This window comes from Hesperophylax consimilis, chromosome 11 (genome assembly GCF_061612785.1).
Source record: "Hesperophylax consimilis isolate HC1 chromosome 11, BYU_Hcon_1.0, whole genome shotgun sequence".
Taxonomy (NCBI): domain Eukaryota; kingdom Metazoa; phylum Arthropoda; class Insecta; order Trichoptera; family Limnephilidae; genus Hesperophylax; species Hesperophylax consimilis.
Window position 1 is genome coordinate 5712000 of NC_142846.1, and position 18936 is coordinate 5730935.

Here is an 18936-nt window from a genome sequence, read left to right on the forward strand (position 1 = left end):
TGCTCAAATTTTATCATTGAAATAGTTATAGATAATTTGCTCAGTCCGTTTTAAATATTGATCAATTTTTTACACCTAGATAAGTTACATGGTTAACGCTTTCCAATGTGGAACAGTTATTACAATGCCCATTTATAGATTTTATTTAATAGATAATATTTATTTTTTTAGGAACTTCAAAACTTGAAATTTTCAGGAGATATATAATTGTGAGTTATCTTCTTCAATGGCGCTACAGCCCATTTCGAGCCTTGGCCTCCTTTAACATGAGCCTCCACCGCCCTCTGTCCTCGGCCGTCGTCTTCCAATCTGCAACATGGAGTAGTCCTCTGGCATCTTTCCTGACATCGTCCTCCCATCTCAGCCTAGGTCTGCCCGCCTTTCGTTTGCCTCCCGGGTGTCCTGTTAGAACCTTCTTTGGTACACGTGTGCTTGGCATTCGGTGCACATGTCCGGCCCATCTTAGTCTTTGGAGCCGTAAATGAGTAGAGAGTCTGGGAGCTTGGTAGATATCATATAGCTCCTTATTGTGGCGGATTCTCCATGCCTCTCCTTCTCGCACCGCTCCTAAGATTCTTCGAAGTACCTTTCTTTCGAAAGTGTCCAGCCGTTCCGCAGACTTTGCTGTCAGTGTTTCCGCCTCACATCCATAGGCCAAGACCGTTCTAATAATTGTTTTATACAGGGTTATTTTGGTTTTCCTATGGACGTTTCGGGATTTGAACACTGGCAGCAACGCGAAGTAAATTGATGATTGAAATTGAGTTATAAATCCGTAGAAATTCGGAATTCGAGGACTTAAGAAATCAAACAGTACACAATCAAAACAGTTCAAATAATAATACTAATATATAACAATACAATTATTGCTACTCATCTCGACATACGAAATCCCTGTATTTTTTTAAAATTCCTTTACAACTTAACGTTACAGGTGTCCATCCTACTGGGTATCGATTCTCCAATCCAGGCCGGTCGCAAACTCCGTCGAAAATATATTGGTCGATGTTCTTATTCTTGAGTCTCGTCTAGGGTACATACTTACACACGCCAAACGTCAAAAGTCATTCCACGAAACAACGAGTTGGTCGAACCATTCATTCAAGTGGAATGACTTCGTTGAGAATTGAGGGCCAGGGGGCACTTTGATGGGACTATTACTAAACACTCGAGTCGACAAACACCGAAAAATAATTTCTTGATTCCGCTCCTTAAAAAAGGCCATTTTGATTTGAGCTACTAAAGTTTCTTTAAATTCTCTAACTTACTCCTGGAATATATCCTCAGAATTAAGTAGGAATTTTTCAGAACCTACAAAGTTTAAAAAAATGGTAGTAAAACCTGTGTCGGACTGCAATATTTGGCAACAAAAAATTACAAGTAAGGAAAGATTAATTAACGTAACAGTTTTAGAACTATCTCAAGTGATTGGTGTCATATATAGACATTTACTTTATCATTTAATTAATACCATTCCTCAAAATATTAACATGGAAACCTATACTATAAAACTGCTTACTATGGTTTAAATCCAATAAATACACGCCGTCTATCTCATGTTTATAGGTTCAATAAATACGGGACATGACAAGCGTTCGTTCAAAACCTTTTTGCAAACGGGGCATAATATTCCAAAAATCGCTCTAGTGGATAATTACCCATTTTCAGTACAATATCAAGAAAGCTAGGATACTTAGAAAATATGTGTTTTTTTCTGCCTTGGCAACAATATATACATTTATTTAATGGATATGTTATATGGGTACTTACGATAGATAACCCGTCCAAGTAGACGGGCTGTCTAGACATGGTGAGAGATCTAAGTTGGATGAGGAGGTGAACCAAATATGCTCCATACACCAGCTTCCCAAGGGGTTTCCATGGAGACCAACTCAGCATCTGCGTGACAATTGCTAGAAAGAAAATTTAAAAAAACGTTTTCTGGAATTGTCGGAAATTGAAAATGAAAATCATGACCATATTAGGAAACTATTAGCTTTTATTTTAATTATTTCTGATGAACGTATTACTTAAATTTCACACTTTTCTAGAGGGATCCCTACAGATGTAAGATATGTGTATTAAAGATCAATAAAACAGGACTTAAACATTAAAATATTTAATGTAAAACGTTTTGACAATTTTATAAAACGTTTTACAACCCCAAAATTAGCGGTAAGCACCAGATTATATTTTTCCAGACCATGAATTAGTAACTTCCCGGGGGATCCCTCTAGAAACATTTGATTTTTTAGTAATACGTTCATCAGAAATAATTAAAATAAACCCCACGGATAGATCGATTTTCTAGGCCTGATGGGCAATTTCCATCACTTATGTAGTTAAGATTCTTCCCACTTTATTTTAGAGATTTGATTTGATTTTTTGTTTAAAACGAACCAAAGTTACCTCCAAAGTTGTGAAAATCTTATTGTTTAATTAACCATATATTTAAATTTATATCACAAAATAGCTCACAATCGTACCAGATATTTTTTTTTTTATTAAAAAAAGGTTACAAAGCTTTTTACAACTTGAAAATCCACTCAGCCTTCAAACCAACAGATATAATGTGTATAATAATATCAAATATTATATTCTTGTAACACAGTAACGGTCTCAATGGATTTCCAAGAAGTGTGCAAAGGGATTTAAATCTACTCTGTCGGGTCGCATGCGGTGCAAAGGGTAGATAAGCCACTAGTGCTTGAGTTAGGTTAGGGGTTGAGTGGCTGAGATTCTGCTTGAACTGTGTTTGTCTCGGGTAGTTAAAGTGTTTCTGGGTTAGAATGAGATAAACCAGAAAAGTGGAAAATTGAATTGAATTTCAAGTTTATAATTTTGATGAAAATGATGAGTTGTTTTTCTTAAGCTCTTCTAAGAGAGCATTTGCAATGTATGCTTTTAAAAATAAAATAGAATAATAATAATTGTGCTGAAGCAACAAAATTCTGCGACATTCAAAATTTCATTTGTTTTTTTTTTGTAATTATAAACTGCCTTTAAAAATTACGGATAGTCTGAATACCTGACACTTCGTTTCCATTTTTAAAAAGGAAATTTAAATTATTTTCCGAATAAAATATTACTATACAGTCCTACCAATCCCTCACACCTTTTTCGTTCCCAGAATTTCCTCTCCTTCCTTTATTTAAATACACCCTCCACACAGCATCCCCAAGTATGACAAAGGCCCTGAGGAAAACTATTTTCCTCAAGGCCTCATATGTTGAGCTAATGTAAAAAAAATCTAATTCTTACAAGTTTTAAAATTATGACACTTAAATTTAAAGCAAATCTGAGTTCTTGTGTTCACTGAACCAGGGTTACAGACTTACAAACGAAATTAGTATTTTTAATATGATTAAGATTTGACAACTCTACTGCGGATTCTAGGATTGATGAAATTTAGCACACTTGATCTTCAAAATAGAAGGAAGGTTAACATCTACATAAGATATATAAAAACTATCCCACCCCTAAAAGTGGAATTTTAATACTTGTTGATGAAAATTACTGTCTAACTCTTATTTCTAAAAATTCTTAAGCCCGGGCAACGTCGGGACCTCAGCTAGTTGTAAAGAAGATTAACTCCATTCAATGGGATTTTGTAACCACTGAGCTTCTGCAAATAGCTTGTAAGTCTAATAAATGTAGGTCGGACATTGTATAATGAACGTGCTAATAATAAATGTATGCATTTGAAAGATTGTATAAAAAGCATGTTTCAGAGCTCTATTTCATTTTAACTGTGATGAATTTCAAGCTGTTTGATAAATATATTATTACACTTATCCTACTACATAGGCCACCCCACGTGGTAAGGTACGTTTAGTGATTTAGCAGTGGTGTCCGGGCTCATCGGGTGAGGTGTGTTCAGAATGCTTCTTCCCACCAGCTCAGTGGCACGCCAGATCGGGAGAGGCTGATTTAAGGCTACCCTCTCTAACCGACCTCTACAACTGGTCTGTTTGTCCGTCACCACTCCTGGATACACTGATCGCTAGATTCTTACCCACCCCTCACACCCTTTGTATTTGTATTATTTTACCAGTAACAAACACAACACTTATATAATATACTTACGAATTGTCCCAAATACCGAACATACTACGAGTAAACACACCCCTGTCGCCCACACGGGTCGGTACAGCCCCGCGTAGATACCAGCTTCAAGTGCACTGTATTCTTTGGTGGGGAGGTAGAACACGTATCCTGAAGACATGGCTGTGAAAAGCAGCAGCAAGGCAAAGACTCCACCCATGGCCGACTTCAACTGCAAATAGCAAATTCATAATAAAGCATTGTCGGTTGCTAATACATTTCTTTAGTTTTCCTCAATTTTCGATGTCAAATGTCAGTGTGCTTTGACATTTATGTTGTAGACAGATTGAGAATATGTTGACAACAAACAATGGAAGCGATACACAACTGAAGAATGCGGTATTATTGTTACCGCTTATTTGACCAATTTCCGATCTGTTGCCTAAACGCAGGTGGGGCAAAAGTTCTGTAATATATTTGTAAAATGTAAAAGAAAAAACATATTTTTTAATAAACAACTTTTATTGAATTAATCAGAGTCCCAACTGCTCCCAACCGTCTGTAGCCAGTGAGACTATGGCATTCCCAAATGGGGTATGTTTTGAGGATGAAAGTAGTTGAGAGGGAAAGGAGAAGCGGAAGAGAAAGGTGGGGGTGTACCTGGCTATTCAGATCTGGTCACCAAGCACGTGGCATCAGATTTGTTTTTGTTTGATATTCGTAACGTCCATAATCTGCCAATGGACCGGAAAACACACTGAATTTTTACGATGCCCCAATATTTATCCTAATTTTGATAACTTTTATGAATTTAAAAGTGGGTTTTAGCGGCCTCGTGTTTTAGATTTTTGTAATTGCTTTAAATGGCGACACACATTTATACAGTATAAGTCACAATAACTCTATGCTATTTAAAAAATATTTTCAATAGTTAATTACACCTAAGTCTACTCACACTTATTTTTAACATTTTGTATGTAATTTGATCTCCTTCTAGTAGAGCTTGTACCAATTTTATACTTTCTGTCGTCATTTTATGATCAAATGCCACAGTTAATTGTTATTTTTGTGTTTAATTATTACTAGTGTTTGATTATGCTTGTATTCTATGACGTGTTATTATTGTATATGGTATATTTATACCGTGGATATTAAATAAATAAAAGATACTGAAATTTGTTACCATGGAGTGACGCTTGGTCTTCGCCTCGCTGTACTTGTAGATGAGGTACCCCGTGATGAGCCCCAGGATATAGGGGGCCGCCCTATTGTGGGTCTTGATGTACATGATCTGGTAAACAGGATGGCCTTGTGGGTTGATCAGGAAACTGAAACGTTAAATAAGTCTTACGTTATGATTTTTTAGACAATTAAAATTTGTATTTATTAAAGAAGAATCATGCAAACTCTTTTTTTCAGAATATCGAAACTTTTTAACCGTCCTTAGGACAAACAAAAATTACGACCAAACGAACGTTGTTTGAAATGACCTTCTCTTATAGCTAGCGACCTCATTTGTTCGGAATAGCAGGATTTTCTTAAAGTTTTTCAAGATACTTCTCAACGTTTGTTCGTTCATTCATTTTGTTCATTCGTTAATGTTAGAGACACTTAAATTCAATTCTTAAGATCTAGAGTTAGGTTTGAGCTACCAACTAATTTCTGGAATAGCCTCTTTTGTAATAGTAACAGTGGATGAAAATGTCACCGTATTTAGCACAAATGGTTCTTAGAGCCATTAAACCCAAACACAAGATTTGTCGAACATTTTTTTTTAGATGATGATAAAATTTTTTCAGTCAACGTTATTAATGGATATTTTTTCCTTCTAACTTAAATGGTAGTATTTTTTAATTTTTAATGTCAGTTTTAATAATTAAAATATTTTATAAAGTTTTAATTTTTCTGGTGGACATCAAATCTATGGTTGTTACATGGGACGTCACTGCTCACCAGACTCAAAAAGCTTACGTTTTTTATTCATCCGGCGCTGAGTTTTGTTTGGGAGCCAGACGTTTTATATTATTAAAATTACTTGCTTTGAACATTGAAGAACGCTAAATAAATGTAAACATCTCGTCAATAATGTTATTGTATTAACCAAAGTGTAAAAATACGTCCATGGAAACACCTTATAAACAATTTGCCTGTGTTTAAAAACCTGCATTATGACGAAAGAAAAAAAAAATGTAGACCGTAGATATATTACACACGAAGACTGGTTGTGGTGTCAGAACATCTCAAAATCAGCAGACTCAGTCGTACCAAACAAACGGTGTGTTTTAATATGCTGGTGTTTTATTCTTTTTTAAATGACGATTCATAAATTTGTAGTGGTACGCCACTACTCGAGTCGGACAGTGTCAGGTATTACTAAGTACACAGTATCAAGTGCTAAGGTACCTAGGTCGTCGTAGAACCTACTGGACACTTTGGCCTTTGCCTAGAGATCAAACCAGACGGCAATAGAAACTACTACGCTATTTCTACAGGCACTGGGCGACCGCTAGAATTTTCAGCGTAACGGGCGCGGCAACATATTGTAGCGATAATAATTATAATGTTCGGGAACGTTCTTATGTGTAACTTGAATCGCAATAGAACCTACTAGCGAAAAATCATAGGTACTGCCCATAAACCTATATAATCGCTGGTTTATTCTCGATGCATTCGCACTTTATATAAGCGACAACGGGAAGGTACTAAGGCAGTCTACTAACATATTTTAAAGGCGCCAATCAAAACCATTTAATCATTTCACGCCGCGATTACTTAATCCTTGCTGTATCTGTTGTGATTAATTTATTACGTACGTAATATATGAAATATTGTTAAAATTTATTCACGGCTGTTTAATCCCGGCAACAGAATTAATCTATTATAAAATATAACACAGTTGAATTTCAACATCGAACACATATTCAACCTTTGCAACAAAAATGATAAAAATTAAATATTCAGAATTTTTAAATACAGCAAAATGGAATACGATAGCAATGGACAAAATAATAAAATCTGAGACCGACTACCCAATGTTTTCCTTCCATTGCTTGTTCTTTTCCTGGAATACACTTATTTGCGGGAGATGTAATAATAGAAATAAACTTTTTAATGCAATTTTCTTACGGAAATACAGGCTGAGAACACTCTGAAAAGAGACAATATTAAATTATGATATTGGCTTTTGAGATGGATAAAGTGATATAATATTTAGAACGGTTTCCTGGTGGAACAACATTGCAATGTTTTACTTTTAAAGCATTTGCTGGACGAAACTTTAGTTATGAGAACAATGTTTATTTTAAAGGAACGTACATTCATATATTCTTATATTTATTGTTAATGTTGGCGACTCTTCTACAATAGAAGCTCCGATTCCATCTACGTCAAACGTGCGTAAAATTTGCTACCTGTGTCCGTTCAAGGCCCGGAGGGTGACCAAACACCGTTGCACCAGATGTAGAGGGGCTATTTGTGGTCCACACAATGTTGACATGTGTGGTCACTGTGTAGACTGATATTTTGATATTAATTTGTTCATTATAAACCTTACCTTTGTGCCATGTAACAAGTTACTATCTTAATTAAATATTTTTGATTTATTTCTAGTGTTTTATTGCGTAGTCCACTCGACGAAAGTGTAGTTAGGTACAATGAAACAATGAAAACATTTTAGTTATCTAAGGTTAAGATTCTCACAGAACTCTATTATTGTGATTACTTAATATTAACCAAACTACATCTGGGCAATGTACGGGACTGTCATATCATTATAAATTATTACTTTTGTGCATTTGAATCTTTCTTTGGTTTATGTTAATCGTCACTTCAAATCTCTAACTGTATACTGTGCAATGGAAACTTTTGAATTTCTTCGTAATCTCTTGTGAAAATTTAACATTTCTTAATTAAGTGTCTTAAGACTAATCCTCGAGAATACGTAAAGTTTTAACTTTGTAACAGGTGTTGGATCTAGCTTCACTTACTAAAGGTAAGTTTGATTCTCCCAGGCGTATTAATATTAAGCTTCTAAGCGATGTTCTTCGTTTGGACGAAAACGTGCCTCGTAGGAAATACAAGTTTTAATATGCCCATTATCTCAACATTTATCCAATCAACTGTTTATATTTGATACCATTTACAGTTGAAACATCTTTCATTTTGTTGCAAAAACACAATATGTTTTTGATTTGTTACTCACTTTTTTTTATAATTTTTTAATGTTGATTTTTGCTACTTACAGGTATATTAATTTGATATATTGTGTTAATTGATCTGGTTCTCTTATTTTTTTTAAATATTCTTTTGTTACTTTTCCCAATATGGATATTATTGCTTTCCACATACCAAGCGTAAATAAGCTGGGAATAAAAACTAATTTAATTAACAATAATTGCAATGCGTAAAAGCCTTTTTTAACATGAATCTAAAAGGCCTAGTGTATCGATTTTTCAATCCAGGCCGCTCGCAATCGCCGTCGAAAGTGCATATATTGGTCGACATTCTTACTCTTGAGTCTCGTCTCATTCTTGGGCATGACGGTGCAAATTTTGAAAATGATGAGAGATGTGGACGAACTGACCCTTGAGACTCACTCCGGAGGAAGCAAATGATTGAAATAGCGAGATTCAAGATTACAATCGAAGCACTACCGACATAGATTGCGTATGTTAACATGAAATTGTTTCTAAACGCACTCCCCCTCTCTCCATTTAGAGTAAAGATATTTCAGTTTTATTCGTGTACTTCTATTTAATTAAATACCCAAGTTGTATTGTTTGAGAACAAGCGAGTGTTCTTTTATTGATAAATTCACTCCTCCGAAATCCCTTTGAACGAGATAATCAATGTATTCACCTACTTTACCACTATTACCTGTGACATTATTGCGCCCAACGTGACAATAATCTTTTTCGATAGGTTGGTTATTTTTTTCGATGCTTAAAACAAAAGTGTCAATATCAGAGGAATTGTAGGGATTGTTTTCGCTGTTTTAACTATTTCGTCAGTGAATAAATAGTTAAAGCTATTGCTAAGGACCTGAACGAGATGAGTGGTAAGTATAAACTATTTTATTTTTTCCTAGATGTTTAAAATTACTTTGGAATTGTTTTCAGCTGTATAGCCTGGAATCCATAGTGTTTTTTTCGAAAGGATGTGTTTGTTTAGGATTTGTAGTCGGTGTACATGTTTTGTTCCAGTATTGCAAATATTTTGTTTGCAAGTGTTTATTTGTGAGAATTTTTAAACACGGATTATTTTATGCAGAATCATAATTTTTACTTCCATTTGTCGAGTTATTTGACCTTTAAGAGATAAATAATTTCAAATCAGAACGTATAATTAAGAAAGGGACAACGTGTTAAAACGAGTTAGATTTCGGTTGATTCAAAGAAAATCAAATTTTATGGCTTTATTATTAAGAGGAAGCTACAAACCAAAAAATTGTATATTCTTGGTATACCTTACATTGTAGGTAATAGGCATTAAAATCGCTTGACAAACGGAGTCTAGAAACTTTCGATTTCAAGCACAAAACTGTTTTTTTTTTATTTATATTGTAAATAATTTTATAATTAATTTTATAATAATTTTAAGAATGCAAAAAAGTTAATCAATTGAAACTATCACAGATAATCTTAGATATAATACTGAATTTTTAAGTTTTTTTCCTTTATGCGTTCATACATTTTTATTGAAAAAATATTTATTTTAGTTGTTTACATTTATATTTTTTATTGAGTAATTTATTTTTTATTTGTATTCTACTCTAGCGAAACGATAGGAAAACCTTCAATTTATCTAAATCATATTTTTGGTAATCAAGATTAATCAAAATAATGATTTAGCATTAAGCTTTGCCTTAAAAAATAGTATAAAGCCCCGTATCATTATAATGAGATCTATATAATGCGTGGAAGTACAAAAACTAAAATAAATTTACTAAATATTAAATAAAACGCAAAAAATACCTTAGTTATTAAAACACATTACGTATTGCTTGCAAAAAAAATATTTTAATTATTTGACGATATTTTTTTCCCTTCACCATTAAATATCAAAGGTTCAACTTCAAGCTTAAGCTTACATGAAACGTGAATTCATTAGTATAATTGTAAGGGAAAGCTTAGTAACTCGTCATGAAATTCATTTTGAGAAACTTTGAGTTCGTTTGACGAGCTTCGAGGCAAAGCATTATGGAGCCTTGGTTTTGGAAAAGAACAAATATGTTTTATTTTTAGTCAATTTCTTCATTTCAACAATTTTTTGATAATTTTGATCTTAATACTTTCTTTACTGGTACTCCGAACCTGGAAAACCTAGCGTTACTTTTTAAATTTAATCTTATTATAAATGCTTCCAATCAGTACTTTGTTACCTTAATCTACCGTGCTACCTGTATTACGTTATATAGGGGTGAGGCTGAAAAGAGTAGGAGAGGAAAGACATGGAGTAAGGGTAGGTTGGGAAGGTGACCGGATAAATCATCAAAATGATAATTCGTCACATCTTTAAAAATTTATATAAAGTCATGGAAAGTGATGAAACAAAAACTTTATTAACTGGGTTAAGTAGGTTAGGTTAGGTTAGGTTTAAAATTTATTAATTTTCATCGTTTCTAATGACTTTTTATCACTTTTTAAAAGTGTGTTGTGTAATAGTCATTGTGTTGAGTTTGCATGGAACCGGTTGGGAAGTAACTAACTATTTAGATTTGGTCATGGCTTATGTGAATACCGCGCAAGAGTCCCAAATGATCCCAATTGTCCGTATCCAGTGAGACTATGGCATCTCCAAATGGGGTATCTTGTGAGGCTGAAGGTAGTGGGGATGGGAAGGTGATGGAATAGAGGAAGGTGGAGAAGTACCTGGAAATAGCCATTTCCATCAAAGTTTGATTCTGAATGGTCTTTCCCAATGGTGATACCGAAAGTGTTTAGTATATTATTTTTAATGAATAAATTGTGAAATAGTCCTAATTAATCAAATAAAATTTACTTGCGCACGCTTTTTAATCCGCAACCTCAAGATTCGTAGTCAAGGATTGTAACAACTCATTTAAAGAGGCTGTCAGTGGCTTAATATAAACTATGCATCCTTTTCATAATCTTAACCCATCAGGCTAATTCGTTCGGTTTTGGTCTGGTAAAAAACGTTGTATCTCCCTTATTGTCATATGATCTAAATGATGTTAGAAAGAGAAAATATCACGTTTTAAATTCAAATAAAGAAGTTAACCTCGGAAGAATTAAAATGTGCACCCCTATGAAACCAAATGTTCCGAGCGCAATTAGATAAAATAATATGAAATTTCGTTAATTGCTTAATTAATTATTTTTATATGAATCGAAAAAAAATTATGTCAGAGTAATTTTTATAATATATAAGTCCAAAAAGTCCAAAGACTATACCCAGGTGTGTGTTTGACATTTTGCAACAATAAAAGCAGTTTATTGATGGAGTCTGTTTGTTAAACTTTTTTTTGTGTTCAGTGCTGTTATTGATATCAACTCAGGGTAGAAAGCTTGTGCAGTGAATATAGTCGGTTCCCTCAGTGTCTTTCGTATCCAACCTGGATGTTATGGAAGCTTGTGCATGAAATAAATCATATCTACTGTGATTGAAACCAACCATCAACATCTTTGAAGAACATCAAAGGGGTTAATCGGATTCCTTCCTTACTCCATGTTCACCATCTCCATCTTTACAGTCCACTCTTGATTCGCCTATTGCGATTACAATTCAATTTATTTGGATTTTATTGCAAAGCGGAAATACACACAAATTCTCCGACCTTCTGACAGCATCTTAAAAACAATTCGGTCACTATGCCAGAGGTTTAAGGAGTTAACGTATAACACATATTACCGATTAGTAGTTGAGTGGACAAATGCGTCGGATTCCTACCCAGGCGTCGCGGTCGTGGATTCAAACCACTATCTTAGATGAATTCACGGGTAACATTTTCCGCTTGTAATAGTGGTAGTAGGCGAATTTGAAATATGTTCAGGTTATCTGTAACTCGGGAATGTTTTTTTTTATATCTTTAAAGCTTTAAATCATCTTTTGAGATCCTGTGTGGATAGATAGGGTAGGAATCTAGGGATAAGTGTGTCCCGGAGTGACGGATATGTGCAAATATCCCCCCGTCGAGAGACTAGTTGGAGAGGTCAAAGGATCGCTCCACACCAGCATCTCCCGATCTGGCACGCCACGCAGCTGGTGGGCATCCTGAACACCCGGTGAAAAAGAGCTTAAAATAGTCATTTGTGAAATTTAGAAACTAGTTATAAAGTGTTGATAGGATTAGTATGTGTCTTCGTACCTTTTTGATTTATCTTTTCACTTCCATCAACACTTTCCACAGAAGCCACTATTTTGTGAAAGTATACGAATTTATTTTCCTTTGTTAGGTGTTATAAAAGTGTAATATCAGCGTCATATTGAAATATTATATTCCGTTAATCTTTTTTCCACGGCTACCCCATAGAAATTGGGATTACGCACGCAAATTTTGTTACCGAATGGCTTTGTGCCAACTGATGCGGGATGAATAGAAAAGTTGATTTATGGGATATTTCCACCAAACTTATTTCCAAAAACTTTTTTTACGAAATTCTGACAAATTGACAATTTTTATGGACTTTTTTACAAACGATTTGTCAAAATTTTTCAGTCATTAGATAACCACGTATAAAATAACTACGTAATAAAGAAAATGTACCTTCCTGCTTTCTGTTATACGTTACGTTGGAGAAAGAGCGTATTTAAATTGGATTACGGAAAAGAATAACAGTGTTCAGTGATGAAATAATACTAAAAGCAATAATAATTAGTTATCTAGTGAAAAAATCAACAGACGAAGTATTTTATGAGTAGGCATGGGAATTTTGTTAATATAACATTTCTCCTTTAAAAATACACTAAACGTATTCTTGTTTTAAAATTTATCATTCCAAACCAATTAAAATAACATCTGGAGAAAGCCTTGTTTTTAAAAACCCGTTAATTTATTGATTGAATCCAATTCGACTTACCCTGTGCCCGGCCGTCAAACCTTACAATGTACTGAATTTAAATTAATTAACGTAAATTAATAAAAAAATAATTAACGTTCAAACTATAAATTATAATTTACGTTTATAATTTATAGTTTGTAGTTTATGAATTAAAAGACTAAAATACAAAATTAAGAAATATTTACATCCGAAAGTCGTCCCAAAGCGAAAAATACCAAAAGGACAGGATGTTTCAGAGAATTTGAAGAATTCTTCAAATTTCAAAGTTTTTCAATTCTGTTATTATTTCAGCAACTAGCCTATGATGATATAGAAACAGGACAAGAATAGGACTTTCACAGAATCCGAAAATTAATGTTTAAATTTGATGAATTGTTCAAATTCTGCAAAACAACCCATTCCAAGTATCGAGAACACTATTCAGAATTGGAACAATGCTTTTTTTATTATTCTTCAAAGTTTTTTTCCCGTTAAACTACAATTAAGCAGTTTGTCAACAGGATGTACATGTTTTTTATTTTATTTTATTTATTTATTTACGGACAAATAGTCCATTAACAACATATTAATTACACGAATAAGTTTTATAAACAGAGATGACAGTGAAAAGAGAGCATATATAAATGAGGAGCGAAGACAATAACAATGACAATAATAATATAAAAGTAAGAATGGGAGATAATAATAAGTCAAAGCATGAAGATGGTTCAAAGGGCATTAGAAATTAGACATTGCGTATTGACTGTCGAAAGTCATTTAGGCATATACCACAAAATTCAATGCTTTGACTTGACAGTGAGTTGACAAGTCTCGACATTCTGGACAAAGGAGAATGGTATCCATAATTGGTAGAATGTTGATTGACGAACAGCAATTCATTATTTCGGAGTCTACGGGAAGGGATGTTGAATTGGATAAGTTGCAACAAAGCAGGTGAGTCTGTAATACCATTGATAATCTTGAATATGCAAATCAGATCAGTGTCCCTTCTACGTTTCTCCAAAGAAGAAATGTTTAAAGTTTGTTCAACTTCATCATATGAGTACTCTCCTCTTTCAAGACCCAACCTCAAAGCGATTCCTCGTAGGAAGCGATGTTGTACGGATTCTATGTGACAGATGTGGACAGCATAGAAAGGAGACCAAATAACACTAGCGTATTCAAGGTGAGGGCGAACTAACGAGCAGTAAAGAGTTTTAAGGGTACTTATATGTTTAAAGTCAGAGGTTATTCTATGAACGAAGCCAAGTAGTTTAAGTGATTTGTTAACAATGTTGTTAATGTGCTCACGGAAAGAAAGTTTGCAGTCTAGAGTGACCCCAAGATCCTTGATAGATGTTACAGTAGATAAACAAACATTGTTTAATTTATAATCAAACTGAATAGGTTTTTTGGTTCTATAAAAGGACAAAATTTTACATTTATCAACATTAAGTTCCATGCAGTTTATTTTGCACCAATTATTAAACGAGTCAATATCACGTTGAAAATGTAAGCAGTCAAGGTAGGATTTAATTATCTGAAGAATCTTATTATCATCCGCAAAAAGCCAGAAGCGTGTATGAGAAAAAACTTTGGTGATATCGTTAATAAAAAGGTTGAAGAGAAGCGGGGCCAAATGAGCTCCTTGGGGAACGCCGGACGTTACGTCAATGTTAAAGGATTCAAAGTTGTTTATTTTAACCCTTTGTTTTCTATCGCTCAAGTAAGAGCGAAAGAATGATAACAACGGGTTTCTAATGCCTATAGCATAAAGTTTGGCCATGAGAATCGAGTGATTTACTTTATCAAAGGCTTTGGAGAAATCAGTATAGAGTACGTCAACCTGAGTGTTGTCTTCCAAGGCTTTAACAATGGTATTTGTAAAGGACAATAAATTAGTTGTTGTAGATTTAGGGTTTTGCAGTAATTTTGACTCAGTAACTTCTACATAAGATTTATAGCATTTGGCTGATTCGATTTTGGACAGTTCCCTTAAATGAGAAAATTTTCGATACAAGTTTAAGTTGCCAGTGTCTTTAAATAGCTTATGAGTTTTCTTTTTTTCAATTATTAACTGCTTGAGTTTTGAGCTAAACCAATTTGGAAACTTGGGTTGATAGTAACATCCCTTAGGAACAAACAAATCTATAGCGCGTGAGATGCATTCATTAAATTTAAATACAGCGTCATTAATATCAGATTTTAAAAATAGTACTGACCAATTAATCTGGGAAAGAAATTTGTTCATATTAGCGTAGTCACCATTAAGATATTTGTAGTGATAAGAGGCACTTGGTTTCAAAGAATCTAATTGGAAGAAATTAGTGATGTTAATAGAGAGAGGTGGATGATATTTATCTATAGGTAACAAAGAGACATCAGCTTCACTTACTATGATATTTGGTATGCTAGAAAAAATTAAATCTAGGCAAGAACCTAGATAGTTAGTGACTGGATTTATTTGAAACAGATTCAAGTAGGCAAAAAAATTTACAATTTCAGTAGCTTGTGGGGAAAGATTACTAGTAGGAGTTTTGACACCTTGGTTGTCGTTCAGCCACAATATTTTAGGTAAATTATAATCGCCACAAATAAATAAGGAATCAGCGTTTCTAGAAACATGTTCAGTTAAAGCAATATGTGACTTATAGACTTCTATCGAAGAGGATGGAGGAATGTAAACACAAACGAGTACAAGTTTTTTGTTACCTAATAGAACACATAGAAACAATTGATCAGACACATTGTTAGATGACTCTAGAATATAGCAATGGTATTTCTTGTTTACACATATCATCACTCCACCACCTTTACATTTCGCAGAAGAAGTAGAACGGTCACTACGAAAAATGTTATAGTCAAAAAATCCCAACTCAGCAGATGAGATATTATCGGAGAGCCATGTTTCAGTAAAAAATATAAAGTCATATTGACACACACTGACGTTACAGCGAATGGTGTTCAGTTTTGTGTTTAGGCCACGAACATTTTGGTAGTACATTGAGTAGGAATTATTCACAGAACGATTGATCAGGTTCAACCTAAAAAATTAATCCGAGAGAGTTCACGTCTTTCAGCAGCCTGGCGGGCGGGGCAGTCCTGAGCTCCAGTATTGTGAGAAGCCGGTTTCCTGAAGAAGGTCCAGGTGGCGCATACTGGTGATTTCACCTTATTGGGGCAGGCATCACGGTTGTGGCCAACTTTGGCACAGTGGGGACAGGTAGGTAAGTCAGTTTGGCACTTGTGAAGCAACTTTGGCAAGCTGTGTGACCATATAATTGACAGTGGCCACACTTTAAACTATCTACCCAGTCTCTTACTCGGTGTAGTTGCCAGTCTATGGCAAGTTTAGTTCGCGATATTAAAGAGTGACGCACAGATGGAGGGACTTTAAAAATGTGGATGCAGTTTCCAGTGCGAGGGCCAGATTTATGGGAAAAAGACATGATCAATTTTAAGTTCTCCAAAGATAGACCAGTGTCGTTGGAAGATTGAAGATGAACGGCACTTATAATTTCCTCTGCCGAAATGTCTTGAGGGAGGTTGTGGATGGCGATGCGAGGGAGGCGATTTGGGGCAATGGTTGCTTTTAATCCCGCTTCGTTAAGCGCCGGAGCGTTCGCGAGTTTATCTGCCTCAGCAGAAGTGCTGGGGTGTATTAACACCCCACCATTTTTTAGTTCTCGCATTCCAGTGACTCGGATGCCCAGTTTACTGGGATTGATAGCATTTTTCAGCGATTTTAGGGTCGACTCGGAGTTGTCTGTTACAATGTAAATATGTAATTCAACTTTTACATCCTGTTGACAAACTGCTTAATTGAATTTTAACGGGAAAAAACTTTGAATAAAACTTTGTATACATTACTAGTTATTATTATTATTTTGAAAAAATAAGAAAATACACAGATTTACGAAATGAAATTAAAAGAATTTGGCATTCTCAGACTAAAAAATATTACCATTCGTTATTTCGGCTACTGGCATTATACCTAGCTCTCTCATTCAAAATTTAGGCGTATTAGATCTAACAAATGCAAAAATCAGTCATTTCAAATACATGTAAGATTACGAAAGATTTTTGAAGTATTTATATTGAGGGATCAGTAGGATTTATAGGTCCAAATAGAAGTTCTACTGAGCAGAACCCTCTGTTATGAAAATATCTGGAGTCGGTGAATTATTTTCTCATTTGATCTATGGTGAGGTGACGTGTTGTTATTGTATTTATTATGCTTTTATAATGCACTTGCATAATTTGGATTGACTAGATGATCATTTGTGGAAAAGTGTGTGGAAGGGTTTAGTTTTTCCTGTGGGGAAGATTTAACCCGGACATAAAGTCGGAAAAAATATACATAATATTGTTGCTACTTATAAGATATTGAGATTATTACTAAATAACACTAAATCTACATGCTAATATATAACAACTATTGATTAGTAAAAAGTTTTCCACTTATGAGCCATGTTTTCAACATATATCTGAATCTGGAAATTTACAATTTATTATGTTACTTGGCAACATGTTGAAAATTTTGGGCACGTTATATTCTAGGGTTTGCTCTCCGTAATTACTGTTGTATTTTGGAACAAGCATGCCTTCATTCTTTGTGAAACTAGTGTTGTGTTCATGTTCCAATTTATTTTCATTTTCAGAGTCAGAAATATGCTGGATCAATATTTTGTCCCATAGTAAGGCCTGCACAGGCAAGATATTTATGTTTCGATAAAATAATGAAATGTTACGTCTCTGTGAAAATTTTTTTTTTGAAACTAGTAATTTACCATAAAATTTTGAACTGATTGAAAGTTATTTAAGTTAGTTTTACAAGAATGTCCCCAAGTGGTTATTACATATCATAGAGCAGATTCTGCGAGTGATAGGCAAATGATTTTTAAAATATTCACAGCTTGAAATGACTTAAGCTGTGTTTATTGACCAGAACTAAATAACTAATTACTTCCTCATCTCCTTTTCCTCCCCATTACTTTCAGTCGCATAACATACCACAATTGTGGATGCCATAGTCTCACTGGATATAGACGGTTGGGATTTGTTAAGTTCTGGTCCAGCATTAACATAAGAAAAAAAAAGACTTTGAAGTTAAATTTTTAAATTGAAGTTAGTTATTAAGTTACATAATGTTACATAAAAAAATATCTCACTTACTCATCGTAAAACATCAGCATGGCGGGCAGCTTCTTGATGTAGGTGATCAGGCCTGGCACAAGCACCGAGGTGGCCAGCAGCAGGACGGCCAAACACGGCGCCACGTACTTCTGCGCGCACACACGTCTATATACACCGGTGCCTGACGTCAGCGCCGCCCAGACCAACAGGAAAATAACCGTCAGTTGGAAGTCCACTGGGATGTACCAGGAGTGGAACATGCACTAGACATAAAAAAGGGTTAGCGATCAATATACTCGATGTAAAAAGTTGTGCTAAGTATTTCAGTACGAGACAGAAAAGATGAAAGAGTTGACAATAAGCAAGTATAAGATGGCCGACATCACCATCAGAATCTCCAACTTCAAGTGAAACTCAGCAGAATGCAGGGAATGAACACAACTTACGATTAGAACCACAGTATGCATATGGCGACATTGATAAGGAAAGAGAAACAGAGGTAGCTCTTGAATATAATGGGGCTGACGTTTGAAAAGTGTTAAAAGTAGAAGCGACCAAGAATCGAAGAATCTGCAAAAAATAAGTTAAGCCTATGTCCAAAACTGGAAGCCAGAAGGCTCACCAAGAAGAAGAATAATTATTTTTTTTTATAAATCATGTTTTGTAAAAAATTTTAAAAAATTTATTTAATAATAATAAATAAACTGTGCCAACTGTCGCATTCAACCTTAAGGCAATGCACTACGTCGTGTAATAT

General features: G+C 34.5%; 1 protein-coding gene across 1 annotated transcript in view; it reads right to left on the reverse strand.

Annotated features, from left to right (window-relative positions):
• LOC149419701 (nose resistant to fluoxetine protein 6-like) overlaps nucleotides 1-18936 on the reverse strand; it is a 33812-nt gene that overhangs the window by 2921 nt on the left and 11955 nt on the right. Inside the window, exons 5-7 of the mRNA XM_089637527.1 lie at nucleotides 18219-18442; nucleotides 5228-5372; nucleotides 4152-4276 (exon numbers count right to left, since the gene is read on the reverse strand). Coding sequence (XP_089493653.1) covers nucleotides 4152-4276; nucleotides 5228-5372; nucleotides 18219-18442 — 494 coding nt within the window. The remainder of the gene's footprint in view (nucleotides 1-4151; nucleotides 4277-5227; nucleotides 5373-18218; nucleotides 18443-18936) is intronic.